This window comes from Mustela nigripes, chromosome 6, assembly GCF_022355385.1.
Source record: "Mustela nigripes isolate SB6536 chromosome 6, MUSNIG.SB6536, whole genome shotgun sequence".
In the NCBI taxonomy this organism is placed as follows: Eukaryota; Metazoa; Chordata; class Mammalia; order Carnivora; family Mustelidae; genus Mustela; species Mustela nigripes.
In genome coordinates this window covers 22,273,926-22,301,845 of record NC_081562.1, presented here as the reverse complement: position 1 = coordinate 22,301,845, position 27,920 = coordinate 22,273,926, and the positions used below count along the sequence as shown (strand labels likewise).

General features: G+C 39.5%; 2 protein-coding genes across 6 annotated transcripts in view; one reads left to right on the top strand and one right to left on the bottom strand.

Moving 5' to 3' along the window:
• Positions 1-1,294: 1,294 nt before the first annotated feature.
• On the bottom strand, positions 1,295-24,898 carry IKBIP (IKBKB interacting protein). Of its 2 annotated transcripts, none has more exons than XM_059402298.1 (3): positions 24,633-24,898; positions 16,440-16,557; positions 1,295-2,182 (listed from the first exon to the last, which is right to left on the bottom strand). In XM_059402298.1, exons 1-3 carry the CDS (start codon positions 24,806-24,808, stop codon positions 1,427-1,429), a joined length of 1,050 nt encoding a protein of 349 aa, XP_059258281.1. In that variant the 5' UTR covers positions 24,809-24,898; the 3' UTR covers positions 1,295-1,426. The 2 variants fall into 2 exon arrangements, with proteins under 2 accessions (XP_059258281.1, XP_059258280.1); XM_059402297.1 differs by lacking the exon at positions 1,295-2,182 and adding an exon at positions 9,336-12,106.
• Positions 24,899-25,193: 295 nt separating this feature from the next.
• The window catches only part of APAF1 (apoptotic peptidase activating factor 1), a 90,366-nt gene continuing 87,639 nt past the window's right edge, over positions 25,194-27,920 (top strand). For 2 of the 4 annotated variants that reach the window (XM_059402290.1, XM_059402291.1), the window contains exon 1: positions 25,261-25,405. The gene's annotated coding sequence lies outside the window, so the exon portion shown is untranslated. The other 2 variants (XM_059402292.1, XM_059402296.1) reach the window with 2 other exon arrangements.

Here is a 27,920-nt window from a genome sequence, read left to right as displayed (position 1 = left end):
GGACCCTGAGACCATGACCTGAGCCGAAGGCAGCGGCTTAATCCACTGAGCCACCCAGGCGCCCCTATATAATGATATTTTAAATGTTAGAACTTCCTTCTCTGCTTAGGCTGTTCTAGTCACATCATCACCACAGGAGTTGTGTTGCTTTAGGGGTCTCCATCTGAGGCTTGGCAAGCCCCCTGCAATTTACAATGCCTCTTCCTCAAACCCTGCTCTGCTTTAGGTCATCTTTACCTATTTCCTCAAGCCATAAAAGACCCAGGAAGGCTTACATGATTCTTTTCCTGCTCCCTGTTCGTGACCTTTCTCTTTTCTCTTCCTCTAAATGGATAGTGAATGCTATGGCCCTGATCCTGATGGGCATCTCTCTAGTTAGGGCTCCAACCATACGTACTATGCTCCCTGGTAGTCCACAAGGTTAAATGGTGTTCAGATCCTGCCCCATCAGATTTCCCAGTGGTAGACGGCAGATCCTGCATATCCCCACTTGTCTGAATATATGTGTGTGTGTGTAAGAGTGTGTATCAGAGGAATGCATAGGGTTCTTGCTATATAAAATTGCAAGTGTAAGTTTTAGCATATTTTTTTTTTTTGAAAAATCAGCTGCTCAACCCTTTAAAATATTTTGTTTTTACTGTTAAGAATAGAATCTGTTAACCTTAAAAATAAAATAGCCAGTTATTTCACCAGCAAAATGGATTTACTCAGGAATAACAGAGAATTGCAATTCAGGACATGCAAGCTACGGCAAAACCATAGGCAAGCCCAGAGAACAAAGAGAGGAATGCTTTTTCATAGACGAAAAGGGGCAGTTGGGAGGGGCTGTTCTAAACAAAATGTCCATTGCAGTGAACTGAGAGTTGCAGTGTGGTGGCTTCTCATTAATTGAGTTGTGAGTGAGACATTGGCTGGACTGCTGTGTCTAGGCTGTTGTGTCTTCCTCCTGTGGGATTAGTAAAGCATAGGCTTCTTCCCGTTTGGCCAAGGGCTGCAAGGAGTGGTAAGGCATGAGAACTCCCCCTTCTGGCCTTGCAACTCCATTTATTTTATTTTATTTTTTAAGATTTTATTTATTTATTTATTTAACAGATAGAGACCACAAGTAGGCGAAGAGGCAGGCAGAGAGAGAGAGAGAGAGAGAGAGAGAGAGAGAGAGAGAGAGGAGGAAGCAGGCTCCCTGCTGAGCAAAGAGTCCAATGTGGGGCTCCATTCCAGGACCCTGGGATCATGACCTGAGCCGAAGGCAGAGGCTTTAACCCACTGAGCCACCCAGGCACCCCTTGCAACACCATTTAAATGAGATTTCCTTTATTCAGTTTCACAAATCAAACACAAAATGATATTTGCTCCAAAATTCATTATTTCTGAGTTGTCAGTCATGATATTAAAAAAGTTATTTCCGTTTCATCTAAATAATTTCAAACTAATTCATGTCTGAAATGTGTGTTATTTCATCTTTCATATCCTTAATCTCAGCTTGGACTACTGTTAAATTAGATATTTTTTCATTTAAGAAAGCAATTTCTTTCTCTCTTTGTAGTAAGTCAGTAACCAATCTCCCAATGCGTTGCGTTAAATCATTTACCAATGGTTCCAAACGGGAAAAGTCCTTCTTTAGATTATACACCTTTGGTTTTAGATCATTTGCAAAAGTCACTGTCTTCATAACTTTAGCTCTGTCACTTTCTAAGCTTAAAAACCTATCTGTGTGCTTGTTGAAATCATTCTTTAGCTCTGAAAGTATCTTCTTAACAGAGTTAATTCTTTGTGAATTTTCAGATGCTGTCTTTCGGAGCATTGCTGTTCGGTCAATGCTACTTGAGAGAAGATCACCTATGTTTTTTACTGTATCTTTTTCAACTCTTTCAATTTTATTTTCTAATTCTTGAGCAGAATCTGTCAGTGATGTTACATCAGTTATTAATCCTGAAATACGTCGTATATCTGTTTTTACAGTTGTAATCTTGAGACCAACATCTTTTGCCATGGAAGTTGCACTTTGGTCTACTTTTGTCACATCTTGAGAAAGAGTTGTCAAATTGTTATTCAGTATATTCTGTTTTTCAATTATCCTGTCAGACCAAGTTTTCACTTCATAAATTTCCTCCTGTAGACGCTTTAGATGAGCAATTATTTGAAAAGACTTCCACTGTTCCATGATAGCTTCAGACTTCTGACACTGTAAGAAAATACCATAATAATTAAATTGATTAAAAGCTTAATATATAAAATACAAGTTGAATTTTGAACTTTAGTAAGTTCAATAATAAGTTCAATTAAAGTTAATAACTTTACCATTCTTCCTGAAAGCATGGTAAAAGATGTATCAAATGTATTACTAATAATTAAGAAGGAAAACATGAAGGCAATTTCATAAAATGTCACTAGAAAGACATTTTTTATATTATTAACTATAAGACATTTTTTATACTAGTAAAAAAGACATTTATACTATATTTTATACACTAGAAAGACTATTTTTATACTAACAGTTCTCTGTACAGTGGCAAAAGAGGCTAAACGAGAGACTGTGAGGTATTTCTTCTTGCTGGAGAAGAGAGGAGGAAGCCTCCTCTAGATAAGCTTTGGTAGATTTGTGGGCGTCAAACAAGGCAACATAATTTTTGAAACACAAGTTTGTTGGTAGCTATTTCTAGTGCTAGAATGAAAGGACCAATGTTCAAGACTCCATGTATATATGCTTTATTGTCCTATTACTTTTAAAGATTTTATCTTTAAGTAATCTCCATACCCAATGTGGGATTTGAGCTTATAACCCAGAGATCAAGACTCGCATGCTCTACTGAGTTAGCCAGGTGCCCCTGTCCTATTAATTTTATGAATACTTTTCTGGGGTACTTATCCATGAGACCCTGAATAATTCAATTGACTAATTCTTAAGTTTCTACTATGTTAGACATACCAATTATGAGGGATAAAAAGATGAGTACAGCTTGGGCTGTGACCTCAACTCAGTTTAGTAGTTTAGTAGAGAAGACAGGTATGTAAAAAACAAAACAATCAACAAACAAACAAACAAACAAAAGCCTATCTTCAAAATCCTAAGATCCTGTGATTCCAAATACAGGTGATTCTCAACTTTGGTATATTTCTATGCCATATTCCTTACCATCCACCTGTAAATTGTCATTTTGGTTTAACCTGGATACAGTTTTTTTCCTGGTCCCATCCAACCCCTAGTTGATGAACATTTTGAGCCACACAACTGCCTGACAGTATTTCATTATTTTTGCTGTTTGTGGTAATGTTTGTATGAATGTGTGTGTGTGTGTGTGTTTAAATAGCAGTGTTAGAGAAGCTGAACATTTTGTTATTTTTGAATATTTAAAATTTTTTGCAAGTTTTTATTTAAATGGCCATTTATTTAAATGTGGCTATTTTTCTCCTTCTAGATGTGCAGTTCTGTCAGCATTCAGAATATTTATCTGTCTGTGTTCTAGGGATGAGGTAAGCATAGGGTCCCCTACTATTCCAATATTTTATTTATTTATATTTTTTTAGGATTTTATTTATTTATTTGACAGAGAGAGATGACAAGCAGGGAGAGAGGCAGGCAGAGAGGGAGGCAGAGAGAGGGGAGGAAGCAGGCTCCCCAACGAGCAGAGAGCCCAACGCGGGGCTCGATCCCAGGACCCTGAGATCATGACCCGAGCCGAAGGCAGCGGCTTAACCCACTGAGCCACCCAGGCGCCCTTACTCAGATATCTTAATTCCTCCTTCTGAATATTTGAAATTTTATTGTATTGTGTCATCAGTTAATAAAATTAAGAGGGAAAGGGAAAAAAAAAGTGTGGATTATAGTGACAATAGGGTCAATACATGGGATATAATCTCATAATACCTAACTGAAAATTATAACAGGAATAGTCAGGTAAAACTAATGAACTTGAATCAGAAGATTACCTGAAGCTCAGTTATGGAGGAAAACAAATTAAAGGATGTGTGTAAAATATATTGTCAAAGCCTATGTCTAAAGACAGATACACATTGTGATTATACTGAAAGAGGAGTCCCCTTTATAACGTGTAAGTCAATCGAATGGCTTTCACACATTTATTTATTTTAATTTTTTTAAAGATTTTATTTATTTATTTCACAGACAGATCACAAGTAGGCAGAGAGAGAGGAGGAAGCAGGCTTCCCGCTGAGCAGAGAGCCTGATGCAGGGCTCGGTCCCAGGACCCTGGGATCATGACCTGAGCCAAAGGCAGAGGCTTTAACCCACTGAGGCACCCAGGCGCCCCGACTTTCACACATTTAACATTAAACTCATTTTCTAGGAAAGCATTGTCTTATAATTTATTTATTTTAAAGATTTATTTATTTATTTTAGAGGGGGGAGGAGGGCAGAGGGAGAGGAAAAAAGTGTCTTAAGCAGACTCCACTGAGTGCAGAGCCGGAAGTGGGGCTTGATCCCACTTCCCTGAGATCATGACCTGAGCCAAAACCAAAAGTCGGATGGTTAACCGTGTCACCCAGGCACCTTGGAAAGCATTGTTTTAAAGTGGAGATTGTCTATAACTGTGTACTAGTAATCAAAACTAACTTACTTGGATATATCAAGAGGATATAATACTAAGTGAAATAAATCAGAGAAAGACAAATACCATATGATTTCACTCATATGTGGAATTTAAGAAATTTAACAAAGAACCAAACTATTAAATATAGAGACCAAAACTGGTGGTTGCAGGAGGGAAGATTGGTAGGGGGATGGGTGAAATAGGTGATGGAGATTAAGAGTACACTTATGATGATAAGCACTGAGTAATGTATAGAATTGTTGAATCATTATATTGTACAACTGAAACTAGTATAACACTGTGTTAATTATGCTTGAATTAAAAAAAATAAAATTTTGTTTTAAAATCCTAGGGAACTAACTTGATCCAACAACATTTACTAGGTATGTATGTGTTAGTATGATCAAGAACAGTCTCTGCTTTTAAGGAGTTTATAGTTTAGTCTGGGAAAGAAAATGTCAATAAACAGATAATTTGAAATAAGAAAACGAAGGCGCGCCTGGGTGGCTCAGTCAGTTAAACATCCACCTCTTGATTTTGGCTCAGGTCATGATGTCGGGGTCCCGGGACTGAGCCCTGGAGTTGGGCTCTGAGCTCAGCAGGGGAATTTGCTTGAAGATTCTCTTTCTCCTTTTCCCTTTGCTCTTCCCCCCTCCCCAAATAAATATATCTTTAAGAATAAATAAATAGGGCACCTGGGTGGCTCAGTTGGTTAAGCAACTGCCTTCGGCTCAGGTCATGATCCGAGTCCCGGGTTCAAGTCCTGCATGGGGCTCCCAGCTCCACAGGGAGTCTCCTTCTTCCTCTGACCTTCTTCCCTCTCATGCTCTCTCTCACTCTCTCTTTCAAATAAATAAATAAAGTCTTAAAAAAAAAAGAATAAATAAATCAGAAAACAAGGAATTAAATATGCAGGCTGAAAGGAGTTTTACAAAATAAGATCTACAGTTTCTTCTAAAGAGTTAAATGTTTTATTTCCAAAATAATTGTATATTTCAATATTTTTATGAATTAACATTATAAAATTGCATTTGCCTGGTTTACTATCTTAAAATTATCTCAAAAATTGAAAAATATCTCAAAAATTTCTTTTGAGATTATTTTGATAACATTAACATGGTTTTATATAATGCAAGCAAAAATTTATTTATAGGATATTTAGGATATATAGGATATTTATAGGATATTATTTTTATGGCACTTAAAAAAGGAGTAAAAGTATAACTGCAAAATAATGATGAGCTGAAATGGAACAGAACAGTTATCTCAAAGTAATTCCCTCTTTTAGCCCCATTATATATGTTTGATTTCAAAATGTATTTTAGGATTTTTCTTCTCAAGTTTAGGCTATATTAATTATTGGTGGGGGGAGGTGCCCCCAAATGTTTTTCAGTAGAGAAGTTAGACGACAGTTAAAATGTTATTATGGGTATGACATTGAAGAGTAACTGCAGGGGTGCCTGGGTGGCTCAGTTGGTTAAGTTTCTGACTTCAGATCAGTTCAGATCATGGGTTCTGGGATCAAGCCTGACAGCTGGCTCCCCACTTAGTGGGGAGTCTGCTTATCCCTCTTCCTCTGTCTGTCCCCCAGTAGCCTGTGCTCTCTCTCTCTCTTGCTCTCAAAAAATAAATAAAATTAAAAGAAAAAAAAAAAGAGTAACCACAATCAGGAAGGAAATCAAGTAGTGCTTGCAAAAGCATGTTTTATTTTTAGGGGAAAGGTTTTGCAAGTGTATTTGCTGAAACAGAGACTCCAAAGGGTGAAGAAAGTAGATGGCTTATTTAATTCATTACTAGGTTATTGTTTATTAATGTATTTACTCTAGTAGAGTAAATGTAGCCTAACAGCATTACACAGTTTAGACTCCTCGGAAAGAATTTACTTTATTCTTAGAAGGATCAGATCATTAAGAAACTGTTAGTAAGACTCTGTCTTTCCCTTGGTAGGTTATAAAAGCAATTTATCATGAACTTCTATTGATCTTTACTACAATATTTATGAATATAGTGTAGGAATAGTCTTGAAATTATTTCACAGAATTATTATTTTTTTAAACAACTTTATTGATTTGAGAGAGAGAGAGAGAGAGCACAAGCAGGGTGAGGAGCAGAGGGAGAAGCAAGCTCCCTGCTGAGCAGGAAGCCCAACTCAGAACTCGATCCCAGGACTCTGGGATCACGACCTGGGCCAAAGGCAGACAGTTAACGACTGAGCCATCCAGACATCCCGCACAGAATTTTTTTTTTTAATACCTAGGGCTTGTTAAACCATTTGCCTAGAATGAATAGACGTTTTGGAGAGTCCACCAATAGCTCAAAAGATTTTTACCAAATTCCTATCATATATACAGGATACTAAGCTAGATGCTCTCTGGATCTACAAGAGTAGTATGGGTCAAGGGAATGATTTCTGGGTCCACCTGGCTTTCCAAAAACTTTGCTAAAGGATCTTTGATCTTTGTAACTAAAGGACGGGGAAATTTTATTAATCTCTAAAATTAAAAACCACATAAAGCCAGAAGAGGCCTTAGAGAGTTTTTGATACAATTTCCTCATTTTACAAATTAAAAAACTGAGCCCCAAAATAAATGCCCAAGAACACACAGTTAGTGGCAAAGTCTAGATTAGAAGAGTCTGGTCTAGGCTCTTTCTCCACTGCTTTCTAACTATTCCCTAAACATTTATTGGTTCTTTTTTATGCCCAAGGCCCAAACCATTTTAGGTCATAGTTACAACTTTTGGGTGACTTACAGTCTCATTTAAAGGCAATGTGGTAGTGGACACATTTGGCTGAATTACAGTTTTTTAATTCTCAAGATGGTTCTTTTATTTTTTTTTTTATGATTTTATTTATTTATTTGAGAGGAATAGAGAGAGAGAGTGAGAGGAGAGAGGTCAGCTGGAGAAGCAGACTCCCTGGACTCCCCAGACTCCAGGGAACTGGATGTGGGACTCAATCCCAGGACTCCAGGATCACGTCCTGAGCCGAAGGCAGTTGCTTAACCAACTGAGCCACCCAGACGCCCTCTCAAGATGGTTCTATTGAGAGTGGATTTCTTGTGATTTTTCCCCCCTGGTTGAATAGTAGCAGATTGCATTGTACAGCGGGAGGTCAATGGCCTCTGGAGCTAGACAGATTTAGCAGTGTGATTCCAGTTTCCTAACCTTGCTAAGCCTCAATTTCCTCATTTTTTAAAATGGGTGTCAGGCTAGCAAAGTTGTAGTGCAAAGTAGGGATAATACAGGTCATTGTAGATACTCAATACACAGAGCTGTTACTGTGATGATGTTGAATGTAGAATTCCTAGCAATTTTCGACACGTAATAGGCTCCAATGCTAGTTCTCTCCTCCCTTGCTGTGAAAGCTGGGATGGAGCATTTTGTGTTTTATTAAATTAATAGTTCATAGCTAAACTGAAAAAAAAAAAAAACAAACCAAAAACAAATGCTGGGTAAATTTGCAGAGCTTTTGCCAACAATGCACATAGTATAGAGAGAAATAAATCTTTTTTCATGTGCTTTTTTCATGTGAATTTGCAGTGTAATTTAAAAATAAATTTTTAGTATTATTAATGACATCATATTAAGCTTTGATCAAGATTATAGATTCATAGAAAGGTCTGTAATCAGGTTGAGATTAAAAACAAGGCCATTAGCTTTGTATCAGTGTTAACCAGTTTTCTATGAAACCATAAGCTAATAAATCAACATTTTTCATTATAAAATATAAAAGTACAGTTAATCAACAAGCTTCTAATCATTAGGCAATATTTAAGGAAATATTACTATAAATATATTTTTAAACTTTGCATCCAAAAGTTAAAAAAAATCAGGTGTTTATTTTGTAAAAGTGATTTATTAATACTAAATTTAAAAAATGGACCCAATAGTACTCTATATAAGAAATTAATTGATATAGAATTTATTATCAATTACAAAGATACAAAAATGTGTCTTAGAATATGGAAATCTTCCTTAAAGGAAAGACTAACAATGTAATTTAATATTTGATACACAGGGAAGGTTTTGAAATTTCAAGTATCTGTGTTATATAAATGAATGTAAGAAACACAGGAAGACAGATTAGGTATATCTAAATCTCTCTACTGAGAATTTTTTTTTTAAAGATTTTATCTGGGGTGCCTGGGTGGCTCACTTGTTAAGCGGCTGCCTTTGGCTCAGGTCATGATTGCCGGGTCCTGGGATTGAGCCCCACATTGGGCTCCTTGCTCAGCTGGAAGCCTCTCCCACTCCCCCTGTTTATGTTCCTTCTCTCTCTCGGGGAAATAACTGAATAAAATCTCTCTCTCTTTTTTTTTTCTCTCTCTCTTTTTTAAAGATTTTATTTATTTATTTGCCACAGAGAGAGAGAGAGAGGGAGTACAGCAGGGGGAGCAGCAGGCAGAGGCAGAAGCAGGCAGATGGTGGACTCCATCCCAGGACTCTGGAATCAAGATCCTAGCAGAAGGCAGCCATCCTCTACTGACAATTTTTCATAGGAAAACCTTGAGTAAAGGAAAATATACATATAGAGATGTACATAATATGTATATAAATATACACAATAGTTTTCTGATGAAATACTTGTAGAAGGGTAGTTTTTGTTTCCCTCTTAACAGTCACTACAGAACACAGTGGTCACCTGGTTTCCATTTACTTTCTGTAGCGATTACTATAGTATATACAATTTAATAATAATGTATCAAATCTGATGATGGGCTAAACAAACAAACAATGAGAGATAACATCTGCCATGAGATGACAGAGGTTGAAACAACAAAATTCTAGTGAATTTTAGAATCTATTTTATTAGCATTAAAATAAAGGCAGACAAGTACAATTTTGTCAGTGCACACAGAGAGGAATTTACACACTCAGACATCAAGGAATTTAATGTTAAGATTCCAGATATTAATGATATGCTCCTTAATAGTAGCATTCTTTCAGGCTTATTTTTATGACCCATGGCTGTCTACCATAGGCCCTCCTAACTCCAAAGTAGAACTTGTTTGGAATTTGTCCATAAATGTGCAAATGTACATAATAAAACTACCTGACCTCAACTGACTGCTTTCAAGTTCTTGAAAGTGCTTAATTACACTGACACTACATTATTAAACTGGGACTACAGTTGACTACTGGCATGAAGACACAAGTAGAAACAGTACTTCCATATGCAGTTGACTCAGTTTTCAACACCAAGTTTGGACACTCTTTTTTTTTTTTAAAGATTTTTTTCATTTATTTATTTGACAGAGAGAAATCACAAGTAGGCAGAGAGGCAGGCAGAGAGAGAGAGGAGGAAGCAGGCTCCCTGCTGAGCAGAGAGCCCGATGTGGGACTCGATCCCAGGACCCTGAGATCATGACCTGAGCCGAAGGCAGTGGCTTAACCCACTGAGCCACCCAGGCGCCCCTGGACACTCTTGATACATCAGTTACCAATAAGTCTTATGTGCTTCCCCAACTCTGCACATTTCCAATTATCATTTTTGGAAAAATCTGACTAGATCTCCCCTTAATCACATCTCAGTATGTCCACATCTTATTCCTTATGACTCCATTATATGATTTAGAGTAAAATAAAATCATCATGTAAAACAAATTTGGTTGGGTAATTAGTCTGGGAACTCTTTAAAACAATGACATACATTTAATTACCATAGTTATCATAATTTCTTAATATGTTGCTTTTTCCTCTTTAAAAGAGGCCACAGGTGTATTGGTATTTTTTTATATTGTAGGTAGAATAATTTATCTAGGGATCATGTATCTAGCAAACTCAAGACTCTGTAACACAGTTAGAACCTTTAAAAAAAAAAAAAAAGGCCCAGGTATACAAAGATATTCCAAAAATCTATACTTCATACATACTTAATTCATAGGTAAAACTTTCAATAATAATATATTTACTTTTTTTAATTAAATTTTTTAAAGTCATCTCTATGTGCAACATGGGGCTCAAACTCATGACTGTGAGATCAAGAGTCAGGCACACCCATTTTTACTCTTCCTTAAAAATTCTTACAAGTATCTACAATACACTTAAGAACCTTAATAAAAAGTAAAAATATTTCCCAGGCTCCACAGTTTTCAAAAAGTACATATTGATTCACAGCAAATCACCTCATGTTTTCCTTTGGTCATGTCATTTTTCATTTTAGACAAAATTCCTATGAACTTGGTGGTCTGGATCTTAGCCTGCAGTAAAGTACAAAGGAAATGCTGAACTGGTTAGGCGGGCACATTATCTACCAACCAACCTGGCAGTGACAGTGGGCCAATGGGTCACATCTTTAGGTGATAGAAACATATAAGAAATAGACGTAAGTTTTGAAAAAAATAGCAAACTAGGGTCATTTAGTGAGAAGGGAAACACTCCTCAATAGCTTCCAGAGGAATTAATATATTTGGCTCCAATATAATAGCTGAAATTCATAATAATGTCATTACTTATTAGAAAAACATTAAAAATGTTAAGTATATTGCTTTAAAACGATGGAGATATATTTTGGAAATACTTCGATTTACAATGCCTAAAATGAAATAAATTTTATTGCTTAAACAGATAAGCTGTCATTATGTGGATAATCATGGTGTGGATATGTCACTATTACTGGCCGTGTAATGTAGGATAAAGTGAGGCATATCAAAATAATGCAGAAGTATGGAACTAATAAATTTATGTATAACAATATGGTCATCAGAATAAATGTGGTGCATTTAAAAGTCACTGTCAATTCCTTTATTTTCTAGATTATATTCTTCTAAAGTTCCCTTTTCTCTTGTACTTGAATATACCATAAAATCATGAACTTTTCCTTTTAGAACATCCAGGTCATTTTGCATCTTTAATATGCTATTATCATACTGAATTCTTTCAAGGGTTTTCTGCATCTCCATTATTTCAGATACTGCTTTCAGCATATCATCTTCCATATTAAACATCTGAGTAGTTAAGTCTTCCATTTTTTTTTCTGTCCCGATCAGATCCTGAGAGACTCTGAGAACAGAGCGAATAGCACTCTCAATTGTTGGCAAATGTGTCTTGCATTCTTCAACTTTGGGTTCATAGCTGGAAAGTTTATTAGTCAGGTCTTCATCTCTGGCAAAGAGAGCATGCTGTTCCTCTTCAAGCTTTTCAACTGCTTTTGTATCAGAGCCAAGCTGCTCCTCTACTCGTAGAAGATCCTCTTCTTCTTGTCTTTTTACTGTTCTAATATTTCTTAGTGTGCTATCTTCCAAATCTTTAAGCCTTTCAGTGAGCAATTTTATTTCTTGTTCAGCTGAGTTAATTTGGACAGTCACTTGAGAATGTATGTGTTTTGATTCTGATTTGAAAATGTCTGTATTAATATTCATTTCTTCTAGGGTTCTTTTCCAGAAATCTGAAACATTCTGGAATTTCTCATTAAGGCTTTTCATTTTTTGGGTGAGTAATTCTTCACTATTTTGGATGTCATGCATGATACTTTGGAGGCTGGATACTTCCTGCTCAAACTGGGTCACCAAAGACATGGATGATGTCGCTTCCTGCAGGATACTTTCAGTAGACTCAAGCTGTATTTGTAACACAAAACAATTCCCAAGGCTACTTAATAAGTTTTTAATTTTTTTTTTTTAAGAGAGAGAGAGACAGAGAGCATGAACAAGGGAGGGGAGAGGGGTAAATAGAAGAGGGAGAGAGAGAATCCACGATGGGTGTGGAGCCTAACATGGGGCTTGATCTCAGGACCCTGAGATCATGACCTGAGCCAAAATCAGGAGTGAGACACTTAACCACTGAGCCACTCAGGTGCCCCTTAATAACTTTTATATTAGGCAAATACACTTTAACAAGCACATGCCCAGTTCAAATTCTGAAGATGTCTAAAATATCCAAGTATATCAGAACCGTAATGGCAGAAACATTCATTACTTTAGCAGTTGTTTTAACCGATTTTAAAACAAATGTGACATATGAGCACTATGGTAGAAAAACACACACCTGAATTTATAAACCTAAATATTTGTACATTTTCATGGAGGGACATTCAACAGAGAAATAATGTTAAAGAAGTCTGAAGTATATCACATTTCCTTCTTTTCTTACTCCAATGGAAAGCAACTTAGTTGTCATTCTTATAGTTATTCAGCTTTTTTAGAAACTGTAACTGAGTTAATAAAATTTGTTAAGTTTCCTAAATTCTCTGATTCTGGAAGAGTTTCTGCCTGAAAATTTCTTGACTGACCTCTTATAGAGAAGGTACCAGAATCAGATGTTATAGATATAACAAAAGCAGAAATGAATAAAAGTCCAATCTAGTGAGGTAACTCACATCAAATAGTTACATGTGCTAAGTATCTGTAAATTGTGGTAAGCTCCTGGCATTTCCTCATATGCGTCCAGAATATGGGACGCTGTGGACTTCTTTTAGCTTATTCTCACACATAGATAACAGCTTCAGAGACTACAGGAAAGCCTAGAATGATTGTTAACTTACTAAGTGTTTGCAGCAATGTGTTGAAAGTATAATACTGTACAAAACGTGGTTCTGCCCTTAAGCAGCTTGGTTTAACTGGGGAGAAAGCCAAGTCTACATGTGTTATGACAGGGGAAGAGCTATGGAAGCACTTACGTGGGGGACCCAAACCAGACTTCAAGGATCAAGGAAAATATTCTAGAAGTATTATCTAATATCTGCTCCTAGTTACTTCTTTTCTGAATCATACTACCATGCTATAGCCAGATGAAGCTTTTAAACACTGCTATGCACATCATGGTATGACATTAGAAAACCTACAATGTTCCTTAATACTTCTAGGATACAGTCCCAAATTTACCTGTGTATGCTCTTCTTCCCTCCTTGTTGCTTAGCTCACTTCTGTCTTGCCTTCAAGGCCTAGAGCAGATGCCAGCTCCTCAGGGCAGCATTCCTCCATAGCCCAAACTCCGGGAACACCTATTGTGTTGTGTATTTGATACTTGTTTGGCACTCAGCACATAAAATTAGAGAATTTCTGAGAATTCGCTCTATGTCCGACCTTGTGCTAGACACTAAATATGAAAATAGAGACATAATATAGTTCTTGACTTCACAGTTTGACAGAGGAGATAGCATTTTGGATCTTTTACATCACATATCTGGAGTCCCACTAAGATTTACTGATTATCCTCTGTTCCATTATTAAGAACTAGGATACAGAGAGAAAGAGTGTTTGCTTTAAAGAGCAGAAAAGGAGGTAGATTAATAAACTCACAAGCTTCCTATTCCTATCATGATAGAATTATCATGAGGAGAATGGATGCTCTGAGTCTGGAGCCGAATGAGGAAAGGCTTAGAAGTGACTTTGAAATCTGATTCTTGAAGAGACTGATGTTAGTAGTCAGGTGAAGATATGAGAGCTTCTAAATTCCTTAGGAGAAGAGACTCTTGTGCCTTTCTGTAGCTCCCATATCTTAGGGAATAAAAAACATGTTTGTTGACATTTAGGAAGAAGAATGGCCATAAATCTTCTGGGCCCACCCCAATCCAGACCTGAAGCAATTCCAGGTGATAGTTAGAAACAGTGTGTAACAGTACTGACTGAAACCTTATTTAAAAGTCATTTTTAGGGGTGCCTGACTGGCTCAGTTGATAGAGCATACAACTCTTGATCTTTGGGGCTGTAAGTTTGAGTCCCACACTGGGTATAGATATTACTTAAAAATAAAACCTTTTGGGGCACCTGGGTGGCTCAGTCGTTGAGCGTCTGCCTTTAGCTCGATCATAATCCCAGGGTCTTGGGATAGAAGCCCACATCCGGCTCCCTACTCGGTGGGAGGCCTGCTTCTTCCTCTCCCACTCCCCCTGCTTGTGTTCCCTCTCTCACTGTCTCTCTCTCTCTGTCAAATAAATAAATAAAATGTAAAAAAAAAGACTTTAAAAAATTATCTTTAATGTACACATGTAGCTATTATAAAAGATCCTTTAAAAATCAGTATTTGTACATCAGAAATACTGTTAAGTTTAGTTGTCTTATTGTCAGCCTTTTGAAGACAAGTTTATCTTCATCTATGGTAATTTCCTGTTTAGGGTGTTCACCAGAGCATCACTGTACATCTGGAGGCAATATACCCAAGCAGACCCCAAATACAAGACCAACTTTCCAGATCTCAAGATTGAATCTGAAAATATACAGTGACTAGTATGTTATAATAATTTGCATTTATGGACTGACAATATAACCTAACAGTTTTTTTCATTTTTTAAAAGAGCTTAATACCTTAAATTTACTACTATTTAAAGTTTTTGAAGTTTGCATATATATTATATCACATCTGATCCTTTAAAAAATCTTGTTTTTCTCACTTAATAAATGATGAAAAGAGGCTAAGAGAAGTTAAAGTGATTTTTTTCCAAGGTTACACAATTGTGATGAGAGTCCCCATCTAGTTGTTTTCCCCTCCTACTGATTATGCTGACCTTTAGGCCCAGCTTTGAGAAAGGGCAGCTATTGTTGAATTACTCCCAGGGAAGCCTGGGAGAGAAAGAGCTTTGCAAAGACTGAATATTTCTTGGGTAATGATATTTTAAAAATCTGCCTTAAAAGGCATTTTAATTGCTACCATTATTTTTTAAATGGCAATGTCTGATTTTTTTTTTTTTAAGATTTTATTTATTTATTTGACAGAGATCACAAGTAGGCAGAGAGGCAGGCAGAGAGAGAGAGAGAGAGAGGAGGAGGCAGGCTCCCTGCTGAGCAGAGAGCCTGATGTGGGGCTCGATCCCAGGACCCTGGGATCATGACCTGAGCCAAAGGCAGAGGCTTAACCCACTGAGCCACCCAGGTGCCCCTGCTACCAAATTTTTCATTTCAATTTTTCATTTCTTCAAAATTTGTTTTCAATAGCCTTCAAGTATACGGAGTTTCTATCTCCTGGGATTTATTTTTCTATAACTGTTCCCTCTGATTAGAGGAGCCCTTAACAAGTATAACCAGATTCCGACTTCAGCCTTCTGTCAAAATACCCACTTCTGCAGCAGTATGCAGCTTCTTCCCGAGGCCGTTGGGCTCACCCTCTGTGGAATCCCCTGGCACGTATGAGTGATGCATAATCTTCATCTATGGCTTTTCTGGGGGACTGATTATATGCTAATTCTATTCATGAAGCCACAGGAACTCAGACCCTCTATTTCATTTTTCTGTTTTTTTTTGTAAATCCTTGCTCACCTTGGTGCCAAGCACAAGTCCTGTCTACCTTATGACATAAGTAAAGATTTAGTGAATGAATAAAAGAACAAAGAAGGCATGTTTCCCAACGATAGCTTGGTTCCTGGTAGCCAAACAAATCCCGCATGATGCAGTATTGATTGCAGCTGACCTCTCCTGAGAAGCATGGTAGTTAACAATTTTTTATGTCTCACATTTCTAAGAATTTCAGTAACAATGCATTTGCATTTGTAGTTTGAAGAAACACAACATACACATGGATTTTAATTTTCTTTTGGCTACAGGGCCAATATTTATTTTTAGATCAGTCACTCTGATATGCAGATGTATACAAATTTTCCAACTAGAAAGTAGAGAAAAAAAAACCCTGAGGGACCTTTGCCCAGCAAGCGCTGTTGCTATTTTAATTTTATACCTAAAGACCAATCATATTTTCAGTGCTCTAGACATTTGATATTCAAATAGAAAATTGGGGCCACATCAATATAAATAGTAACATTTATATTACAAAAAACCAACACTGTCTTTTCAAAATAATCTGAGTCTAAATTGGACTGAAGGGAGAAATGTACAAAAACCAGTGAGAGTTAAAACAGTAATGGTCTAAAAGGCAGGAAAAAGGAAGCATGGAGTACAAGGGTGGTAGCAGGAAAGAAAAATGGGGAATCTATGCAAGTAAGCCAATTAGTAAGTAATTTACCTTTTCTGAAATTAAACTGATTTTACTTTGAAGTCCTTGGAACTTGTTGGTTTCTATTTTCAGTAACTGGTATTGGCTTTCCACCTTTGCAAACTTTTCAGACTGATGAAATACAAACCTAGAAAAAGAAAAAAAGAAAACACTACCCCCTAATTCATATCCATTTAAGTTTGAATTTTAAAGAAACATTTTATACTTCTGGCAAGGACACCATAAATTCTGGTATGAGTAGTGAAAGCTTTTAGTTTATTTCAACAAATTAATAGAAGGTGAAACTCTATCCTGTTCAAGTCCTAGTGAGATGGTAGTGATAGCTGTCTGTGTAAGAAATGTTTTGGAGGGAGAAATGATGAATTACCTAGAACAAGATATGGGATCGCTACTATTTTTCTCTAGGTCATATTTGGGCAATATCTAGAAAATAAGTTTATTCATACTGAAATGTAGAAGTAAGAGTTACCTATATAAAAATATTTTAAATTAAAATGTAGGAGAGAAATAAAGCCTTGGAGTGGAACAGAAAGATGATGACTAGTAGTTGAAAAATAACAAGTCAAAACTATGAAAACAGGGGGGCGCCTGGGTGGCTCAGTGGGTTAAAGCCTCTGCCTTCACCTCGGGTCATGATCTCAGGGTCCTGGGATCAAGTCCCGCATCGGGCTCTCTGCTCAGCAGGGAGCCTGCTTCCTCCTCTCTATCTCTCTGTCATCTGCCTTTCTGCCTACTTGTGATCTCTCTCTTAAAAAAACAAACAAACAAACAAACAAACAAACTATGAGAACAGGAGTCATTGTCAAAGTGGCAATAGAACATATATGCAACGCAGGGTGTATAACAATTGGTTATACCCAATATACGAGTCATAAAGGTATACTTTAGATGCCACTCTAAAATTGGAGTGTATTCTTCATCTGGTAAGTAGTAAAGATTGAAGAAGCATAAAAAAGTTATCCCAATCTTAAAAACAATAAATAGACTTTTGGGGTCACCTGGGTGACTCAATTGTTAAGGGTCTGCCTTTGGCTCAGGTCATCATCCCAGGGTCTTGGGATCAAATCCCACTTCGGGATCCCTGCTCAGTGAGGACCCTGCTTTTCCCTTTGCCCCTCTCACTGTTGCTCATGAATAAGTAAATAAAATCTTTTTAAAAAAATAAACAGACTTTTGTTTATAGACTTTTATATATAGGACTGGAAATAAGCAAATGCTAAAGAAATGCTTTGGAGCTAATACCATTTTGGTTCATCTACTTTTGACTCAATTCTTTGGGCTCAGAAAAAGCAGGAGTTAAAATTCTTTCTGTATTTATTGAGTCATCAAAAAGTGGTGGGGCAGAGCCCTATGAAGAGAGGGCTTAAATCATAGTACATAGACCAGTGGTTCAAAAGCTTTGCTACATATTGGAGTCACTTGTCTGCTTTTAAAAAGTCTAATGCCTGGGTCCCACCCACAGAAATTTTGACTTACGTGATTTGGATATTGGAAATCTTAAAAGCTCCCCAGATTGAGTACTCAGTCAAGCTGGCAAGCACTAATTGATAGTGTTTTATGACACTGATTTCCATTGAGAGACAAACATTTAAAGATTGAAAAAGGAAAGATGAAAGACTTCTAAACTTTGTGTATTATTCCAAAGGTGACGATGCTTCAAATTTGTGTTATTAGGCTAACTTGCTATAAAACTGTCCAAAACTAAAATGGACTTTTTGCCTTTTGAACAATGTTTATAATATTGGATAAAATAAATATATTTTTAAAAATAGTTTCATTTATTTATTTGACAGATCACAAGTAGGCAGAGGCAGACGGGGGCGGGGGGTGGGAAGGAAGCTCCCTGTTGAGCAGAGAGCCCGATGCGGGATTTGATCCCAGGACCCTGAGATCACAACCTGAGCTGAAGACAGAGGCTTAACCCAATGAGCCACTCAGGCACCCCCAAATAAGTACTTTTAAAAAAAAATTATTTATTTTAGAGATAGAGAGAGAGCCTGAGTAGTGGGGGAGGGGGGAGGAACAAAGAGGGAGAGGGACAAGCAGACTTATGGCTGAGCATGGAGCCCAACATAGGGCTCAATCTCACGACCCTGAGATATCAACCTGAGCCAAAAATCAAGAATCAGATGCTTAACCGACTGAGCCACCCAGGCACCCCATAAAATAAGTTTCTTCTAATGATGGCCAGTGTCTGTTCTATGAGATAATAGCCAATTAAGTAAGCACAGGTTACATAACTAGCATAAACTGACTTTTCTCTTCTGTGTGAATGTAACTTTTTTTTTTTTTTTTTTAAGATTTTATTTGACAGAGAGAGAGATCACAAGTAGGCAGAGAGAGGAAAGGAAGCAGGCTCCCTGCCTAGCAGAGAGCCCGATGTGGGGCTTGATCCCAGGACCCTGGGATCATGACCTGAGCCGAAGGCAGAGGCTTTAACCCACTGAGCCACCCAGGTGCCCCTGAATGTAACTTTTAAATAACCTTCCTGGTTATTAGGAAATGCCATTATTCTAATTTTCAAAGATGAAAGTGTAAACTTATTTTTTTTTTTATATTGGCTGTTTCATTCTTGGATTTTAAGAGATCCTTTTTAGAGTATAGGCTTATCTGAAATTATCACACAGAGACCAAGGATGGAGAACACCTTAAGGAAATAAGTCTAATTTCAGAGATTAGTTTTATCACTCATTACTCCAGTGTTATCTCAGGGATTTATCCTGTAGATCAGAATGTTTATTCAGAATAAAACTGTATTAGTATAAGAGACTTTTTGTGAAGGTTGATCCTCTACTACAACACATTATAGCGCTCTCCATTTTATTAAATATTTTAATGTCTATTTCTGAATTTCTCTTCAAAATTCTAATATTAAGCAAAACCTTGAAGAAAACTATATCATGCTAGTGCAGATGTCATCTCTGATGATAATTTGTAGGTTTTTTTCATGGTTAGCTTCTCAACAACAAAAAAAGATTTATCGTTACTACATATGAAAAATAATGCATATAAGAAAAAACAAGCATAGAGGTGCCTGGGTGTCTTAGTTGATTAAGCATCTGCCTTTGGCTCAGGTCATGATCCCAGGATCCTGAGATCTTTGGGCTCTCTGCTCAGTGGGGAGCCTGCTTCTCCCCTTCTCTCTCCCTCTGCCTTCTTCTCTCTCTACCTGTGGCTCTGCCTGCTTGTGCTCTGTCAAATAAATAAATAACATCTTTAAAAAAATAAAAAGCACAAAGTTGACTCTGGGCTAGTAATGAGAAAATGAAAAGTGGTTTGTACATGCGAAGTTAAAATACTTTCATTTTATTTATCACTTAGATGTGCCAAGCAGTTTTCTAAAATGATCTGTAAAAACTAACTCATTTAACATTAAGGAAGAGGATGATTTTCTAGAAGTCAATGTTGACAAAAGGTAACTTCAATCCTGAAAGACTAAATTTTTGAAACTGGCATCCAGGTTAGTGTCCAATGTGCTTTGTTTCCTTTTTATGAATCACAGGTATACAAATATACATTAAAAAAAAAGATTTATTTGTCCCCCTGCTTGTCCTGCACAAGCAGGAGGAACAGCAGGCAGAGGGAGAAGCAAGCTCCCTCCTGAGCAAGGAGCCCGATATGGGACTCAATCCTAGGACCCTGGGATCATGACCTGAGCCGAAGGCAGACGCTTAACTGACTGAGCCACCCAAGTGTCCTAACATTTTTTTTTAAAGTAGGCTCCACATGAGTATGGAACCCAACATGAGGCTTAAACTCACAACTGTGAAATTGAGACCTGAGCTGAGATTAAAAGTCAGATGTGGGATACCTTGGTGGCTCGCTCAGTCGGGTAAGCATCTGCCTTTGGCCCAGGTCATGATCTGGGAGTCCTGGGATAGAGTCCTGCATCAGGCTCCTTGCACATTATAGAGCCTGCTTCTCCCTCTGCCTGCAGATCCCCCTGCATGTGCGCTCTCTCTCTCTCTCTCTCTGACAAACAAAACAAAACAAAACAAAGTCAGATGCTTAACCAATCAGAGGCATATTCTAATAGAAGTTCAAGGCCCCCTTACTCCCTTTCTCAATTTAGATGAGGGAGACAGGGTCTGCTAAGAGCTATAGTTTCTTTAGAAAAGGACTAGAAATAGTTCCGGACTAGGGATTTTTATTTCTAAGGTTTTGGCCTCTTAGGTTAGTATCAGAGGGGGAAGCATATCATACTGCATAAGAGTGTAGAACTAAGCAAATTTGGCTCTGCCATTTACTAGCTGTATAATCAACTTGGGCAAGTTATTTATCTTTGCTGTAGTTTCTTCATCTGTAAAGTGGAAATCGTAATACTTCACAGGGTTGTGGTGGAGATTAAATAAGTTCAAATTTATGCAGTCAGGGTATCACACATCAGTTATTCTTTTTTGGCTATTTCTTTCAGACTGCTTTGTGCGGCTGCTTTTCCATCCCTCTGACAAACCTATAGCGGTATAAAGGATCAGGTTCTCCTCCTGCTTACACCTGATGCCCCAGGCCTGTCCACCTTTGAAAAAGTGTTGGGTTTAAAGCAAATCAAAGATGGAATGTACAGATTAGGCCACTTACAGGAAGAGAACTCTCTTACCCTATTTTGGGACTGTTTCTCATTATCACATGGGAAAAGGATATAGGAGAAAGGACCCCAGGTTAACTGATTAGTTTCAGTGTGGGCCTTACAAGAGGAATCTTTGACTCCTTTGGAATCCATTGCAGTCTATAGACACCTTATACTGATTCAGAGCCTGTAGGACAAAACAGTGTTCATTTCCTTAGGGTGTTTCCTCTCCACAGCTTCTTTAGTAATCTTAGATGGTGGCAGATAGTTGATTGAGGACTTAACAGGATTTCTGATTGTTTCAACTTAATAATGAAAAAGAGGCAAATAAACAAAGGAAGCTGTCATTATGGATCTTCTGGAAGAAAGGAGTTCCAGGGCCATGTCGGTACCCATTCAGCCATGTTTCATACTACAGCTTCATTTCTAGGCACAATACTGAATGTCCAGGAAAGTAATGACCATATTCCATTTAAAATCAGGGCATTTAGGGGCACCTGGTGGGTCATTTGGTTAAGCATCTACCGTCAGCTCAGCTCATGATCCCTGGTTCTGGGATGGAGCCTGCATCAGGATCCCTACTCAGCAGGGAGTCTGCTTCTCCCTCTCCTTCTGTGCGCTTGCTCTCTTTCGCTCATTCTCAAATAAACAAATAAGTAAATCAGTCTTTAAAAAAAAATCAGAGCATTTTAAAGCATAACCCTTTCAGATAAAACTTCACTTACCAAAAAAAAAAAAAAAAAAAGCAAGAAAAGATGAAAAATGAGGTTAGTGAAAGCTTTCAATATAACTTGTGTCTTGACTATAAGCACTAACAGTAAATTCCTGCACTAAAGTGTCTGCTTTTCAGGTTTTCCTTTATAGATTTCTTTTTTTTAAAGAGATGGAGGAGTTTAGGGGAGAGGGGCAGAAGGAGAGGAAAACAGAGAGAATCTTAAGCAGACTCCATGCCCATCTTGGGGCATGATCCCACAACCCTGAGATCATGACATAAGCTGAAATCGACAATTGGACACTTAACCGACAAAACCACCCAGGTGCCCCTATGGATTTATATTAGTGTTTTCCCAGAACATAAACTAAAGTACTGAAAAGCTGAACATTCTGTGATGTAATTTATCTCATATGAATATGAATCTTTGGATAATCAAGATTCAATAAATAACTAAAACCAGTTGTATTAGGTTCCAGAGAGAAGCAACATATACAGATGATCCCAAGCTTATAATGGTTTGACTTAGATTTTTTGACTTTACGATGGTATGTGACATGCACTCAGTAAAAAAATGTACTTCGAATTTTGACCATTTCCTGGAGTAGCAGTGAGACCCTGATCCTCTCCTTGCTTGGATTCTTTCCCCTGATTCTAGGCAGTGGTTGCAGCAGCAGCTCCCTGTGAGCCACGTGACCATGATTCACTTACAACCAATCTGTACCCATACAAGCATTCTTTTTTTTTTTTTTTTTTTTTAACTTTCAGTACAGTATTCAGTAAACTACATAAGATATTCAGTACTTTCTTGTAAAAATAAGCTTGTGAGATGATTTTGCTCAACTGTTTACTAATGTGAAGTGTTCTGAACATATTTAAGATAGGTTAGGCTTAGCTATGATGTCTGGTAGATGAGGTATATTAAAGCATTTTTGATTTATATTTTCAGCTTACAATGGGTTTACTGAGAAGGAAGTCCATCCTAATTCAAGAAAGATCTGTATCTTTTAGACTACTAGCCCTATTACAGAATGATTTTCTCAGTATAAAAGGGTTTTTATTTACCTAAAGAAGGTTATGCATTTTAAGACATAAGAGCAATTTACAAAATTTATTAAAAAGGGTAAGTTTAGTCTTTTAAGATCAAAAATAAAAATATTATATAAACAAAATGCTGTATTACTAAGATAAGCATCTTTTTAAAAAAAGAGAACATGTATTTATTTATTTAAAAAAATTTTTTAAAAATTTATTTGACAGGGGCGCCCGGGTGGCTCAGTTAAGCAGCTGCTTTCGGCTCGGGTCATGATTCCAGAGTCCTGGAATCGAGCCCCGCATCGGGCTCCCTACTCAGCAGAGAGCCTGCTTCTCTCTCTCCCTGCCGCTCTACTTACTTGTGCTCTCTCTCTAGCTCTCTGTCAAATAAACAAATAAAATAAAAAAAAAAATTTTATTTGACAGAGATGACAAGTAGGCAGAGAGAGAGGAGGAAGCAGGTTCCCTACTGAGCAGAGAGCCCGACCCAGGGCTCAATCCCAGGACCCTCGGATCATGACCTGAGCCGAAGGTAGAGGCTTTAACCCGCTGAGCCACCCAGGCGCCCCGTATTTATTTATTTTTAAAAGATTTTATTTATTTATTTGACAGAGGAACACAGGCAGAGCAGCAGGCAGAGGGAGGAGAAGCAGGCTCCCCACTGAGCAGGGAGCCTAATATGCAGTGGAATCCCAGGACCTGGGATCATGACCTCAGCCAAAGCCAAACAGCCAAACGCCTAACCAACTGAGCCACCCCAGTACCCCTTGAAGAGACATCCACTTTATAACATCCACTTTATTGTAACAGATGTTTTATCAATTACCAGTCAGGATGAGTCACCAGTACAGTATAACTCAAAATTTACCGCAATCAAAAATAGTCTGGACTAAAGGAAGTCCTGGGGCCCTCCTAGAATTCGATTACTCTTGAAGACAAATAACTATCTTCTAAATACTTTAAAAATCAGGGGAAAGTGGAGGGAAATTCTAATTTAAGGCATCAGTCTGGTTATTTTTATTTATTTGAGAGACACCAGAGAGAGCGCCCCCCAGCGAGAGCATGACCTGGGCAATGGGGCAGGGGCAGAAAGACAGGCAGGCAAGGCCCCACTCCAGCCTCCAGCCCAGAACCTCAGGATCATGACCTGAGCCAAAGGAGGCAGTTAACCGACTGTGCCACCCAGGAGCCCCTTAAGGTTATTTCCAACTCTCATTTTTTTTTTTTTCTGTAACAACAATGTATCGCTATTTACTTGGTTTAAAAACTACAGATGTTCAGTTTTAGGTGAACACAAATGCTACACTCTCGTCATTTTACAGTGCTACAATTCAATCTGTAACTTCGGAATACACTTGAAATTCATAACACACGAACAATGATGGCAAGACGAGAAATCCTCCAAACTCTGATAATTGTCATTAACGTTTGTTGCCCGAGAGCATACTGAATTCTTTAAAGACTGCGAACGTTGCCATTAGACATTTATGGGGTGAGGGTGGGGCAACTGAGTCCAAGGCAAATGAGGAGCGGACAGGAAATGGTGGGTTACAAAACCCGAGAAGCTTCCGACGTGTAGTAGGCACTTGATAAAGTTTGGCCAAATCCGCATCCCTTTAGAATGACTGACTCATTCACAGACCTTAGTCTCAACTCGTTAAGCGACCGAATCACATTAATAAAAGGAAAAATGAGTTTCAAGAAACGAGCGAAAAGGGGAAAAAAAAAAGGATGCGCTGTCCCTTTTCTGGGATCGAGGCAGAGGAACAAAAGCCGCAGGACAGGGGTTGGGAGGTTAGCGGGATGCTGAGCCGGGCGAGGCCCCGAGAAGAACCGGGCGACCGCGGGAGGCCGGACACAGGGCTCGGGCGGCCTCGCGTCCACTTACCAGGCCAGGCCCAGGCACGTCCCCAGCGACAGCAGGCTCACGCCGGTCCGGGGATCCACCCAGCCCTCGCCTCCACCGCCCCGGGCCTCGGGGCTCTTCCCGCCCTCGCTCCGCTTCCCCGGCTCGGACGGGGCTCCCTTGGGCCCCGACTTCTTCCGGCTTTTCACCTCCGACATGTCTGAGGACGCGACAAGCCCGGGGTAGCTTCTTCACCCTGGGGGGTCGGGACGTGGCCGCCTCAGCCTCTGCGGGACGCTCCCGCGGTAGCCGCGCCCCCTCGTGGACTAGGCGCCGCCCACAAACTTGCCCCTCTCCCGTCCCGGCCGTTCTCACTGCTTCACCGCGTACCTCAACCGCCCACCCTCTAGTTCCTTCAGCAGAGGAACCTGACGAGCCTCCTTCCCCTTTCCATTAATGCCGCAAACTGATGAAATCGTGGCTTCCCGGCGCGCGCGGCGCTGGGAGGCGTAGAGCGCGCCACGTGGAGCGCGCCGCCGCCTAGGTCCCCGGTCCTCGTAAGGAGGCGCGCCCCCGTGGCTTAGCCACGCCCCCGCCATGGCGCGCGCGGGCACTGGCGGCGGAGGGAGCGCGCGCGGCGGCGGCCGCTTCTCGGCGGCTCGGGGTGTGTATATTTGCGTGCGCGGGCGCGCGCTGTCCTGGCTAGGCGGGCCCGGTGCGTTTTGACTGCTCCGCGGTTCTGGGGCGGGGAGGAGGAGGTTTCCAGTGGACGCTGGTTCTTTTATTCCTGGACGGAAGGGGCGAGGAAGCCAAAGGTGAGACGTCTGGGCCGTCAGCGACCTGCCAGGACCTGAAGTCGAGGCGGAGTCCGGAGTGGCGCCGGACTTCGGCCGGGGTGCAGCTGCCGCTGGAAGGAAAGAGCGAGAGGCAGCTCGAGTGCCCTCCTCCCTTTGTGCCTGGGGTGGGGTCCACGAAGGGCGGGCCTCAGACCCGGCCTCACCTCGGCGGCCCGGGACTGTGTGGTGGGTCAGTGGGGGTGACGTCTGCCTCTCCGCGGGTCAGAGGTTTCCGGGGGTCTTGAGGCGCCCCGGACTGAGAAGGCTCTGGAGGGGCACCTGGGAGGCCCGGAATTGCCCCGGGGCCTCGCGCCGATCCCTGCGTTCTCTTTAGGAAGCCCCCTTTGCTTACCTCCCCAGCCGCGCCCCCCCACCCCCACCTGGACTTCCCAGTCTGTCTGTCCTTGCAGGGCTGTCTTTCCCAATAAGACCGTTGTGCACAGGTTTGGGTAAGTTGGCGCCTCGCTTTTCTGTCGGAGCTGGGTTCTCTGGAGGTTCAGTAGCCGATTTCAGGGACTCAGAATTCTGGGACAGGGAATAGTTGAGAACCATCCTGCTCCTGTACCAGGAAGATAAACTACAGAAAGAGGAAGCAGCCAACTGTTACGGTTTCCCTGGATGAAATTCTCTTTACTCTCTATATCACATCTTTGAAGAGTTTGAGTTTTATCTTTTGATGTGGTTACAGGACGTGGGACGCTGAGAATTTGTTCGTAATATTAGGATTTGTTCAGAGTTTAAAAACGTATTTAAAATGTACATATTTGGTTTTAATAGGGCTGGGGAAAATTGGAGATTAGTTTCAGGTTGTCAGAGGTGTCTGTTTAGCAATTTGATACACCCTAAAAAATTAACTAATGATTAAGGAATGTTTTGTTTCAGTTGAGGTCGTAGAACGTTAGTAACGTTTGAAAAATACCGTAGCCTTGATTCTGATCATAACTTTTTCTTTTATCCTTCAGTTTCATGCTAGTACTGGGCATTTGGTGAACCTTGACAAGTATAGACAATATTTTCCCATGTTTGCAAGTGCCACAAGTATATGGTCATTGTTGAAACTTAATGATTATCCCTCTTCTTTTGTACACTCTAAATTATTTGTGCTTATCCATATTTTTGCACTTAGGACATCACATTCTAATTATCTCTTCAAATTTTTCTCTCCCACTAGATTATGAATTCCTTCAGGGATATGATTTAATCTTCTCTGTAGACTTCAGGGCCTGGCACAGAGGAGGGGCTCAAATGTTTATTAAATGAATAAATTACTGAACACGTTTAGACACTGACTACATTGGGTAGAGTTCTGTTAATGTTTTTAAAAACCTGCAAATATTCGGATTGGGTTTTATACCCATGGAAAATTTTGCATTGTATTTGAAATAAAGCTGGTAGAAACTTCTTAGAGTAGGGTTGGGAGGGAGGGCAGAGGGAGAGGGAGAACTCTTGAGAACTCTTTTTTTTTTTTTTTTTTAAGATTTATTTATTTATGTGAGACAGAACGAGAGAGTAGGATAAATACTTCATGTCGGGGGAAGAACTGAAGGAGAGAGAAACTTAAGAAACAAACTCCCCAAGTGTGGAGCCAGACCCGGGACTGGATCTCACAATGCTTTGATCAGGACCTGAGGTGGTTACTTAATGGACTTCGTTACCCAGGTGCCCTGAGGGGGAGAGAGAGAATCTTACACAGGTTCCATGCTCAGCATGGCGCCTGATACAGGGCTCCATCAGTCTCACGACCCTGAGATCATGACCTGAGTCAAAATCAAGAGTCATATGCTCAGGGGCGCCTGGGTGGCTCAGTAGGTTAAGCTCTGCCTCAGCTCAGGTCATGATCCCAGGGTCCTGGAATTGAGCCCCTCATTGGGCTCTCTGCTCAGCAGGGAGCCTGCTTCCTCCTCTCTCTCTGCCTGCCTCTCTGCCTACTTGTGATCTCTCTCTCTGTCAAATAAATAAAATCTTAAAAAAAAAAAAAAAAGTTAGACACTCAGTTGACTCTGAACCCCCCGGGTGCCTCTCTTTGTATCCTCTTAATCTGAGGAATGACATCAGTGAGTATTTTCTGCTGCTTTTTCATACTTAGCAGCTCAGCTGAAACATTAATGGAGTAAGCATTTGAGAAATGTGTTTACAGATGAAGACCTAGAGCTGACACTCACCTTGAGTGAGAACAATGCTCTGTTTAGTCTTATATTGGGTAAAGACAAGTTTCTAAACATTAGGATTTCAGTATGATTGTTATTTATAAAAATCTTAAAAAGAAGATACAAAAGTGTTTTTAGTTACCTAAAGAAGGTTGTGCATTTTAAGACATAAGAGCAATTTACAAATTATAAAAAAAGTGGGCACCTGGGTGGCCCTGTTGGTCGGGCAACTGCCTTTGGCTTGGGTCATAGTCCCGGAGTCCCAGGATAGAGTCCTGCATCAGGCTCTCTGCTCAGTGGGGAGTCTACTGCTCCTTTTGACCCTCTCCTCTCTCATGTTCTCTCTC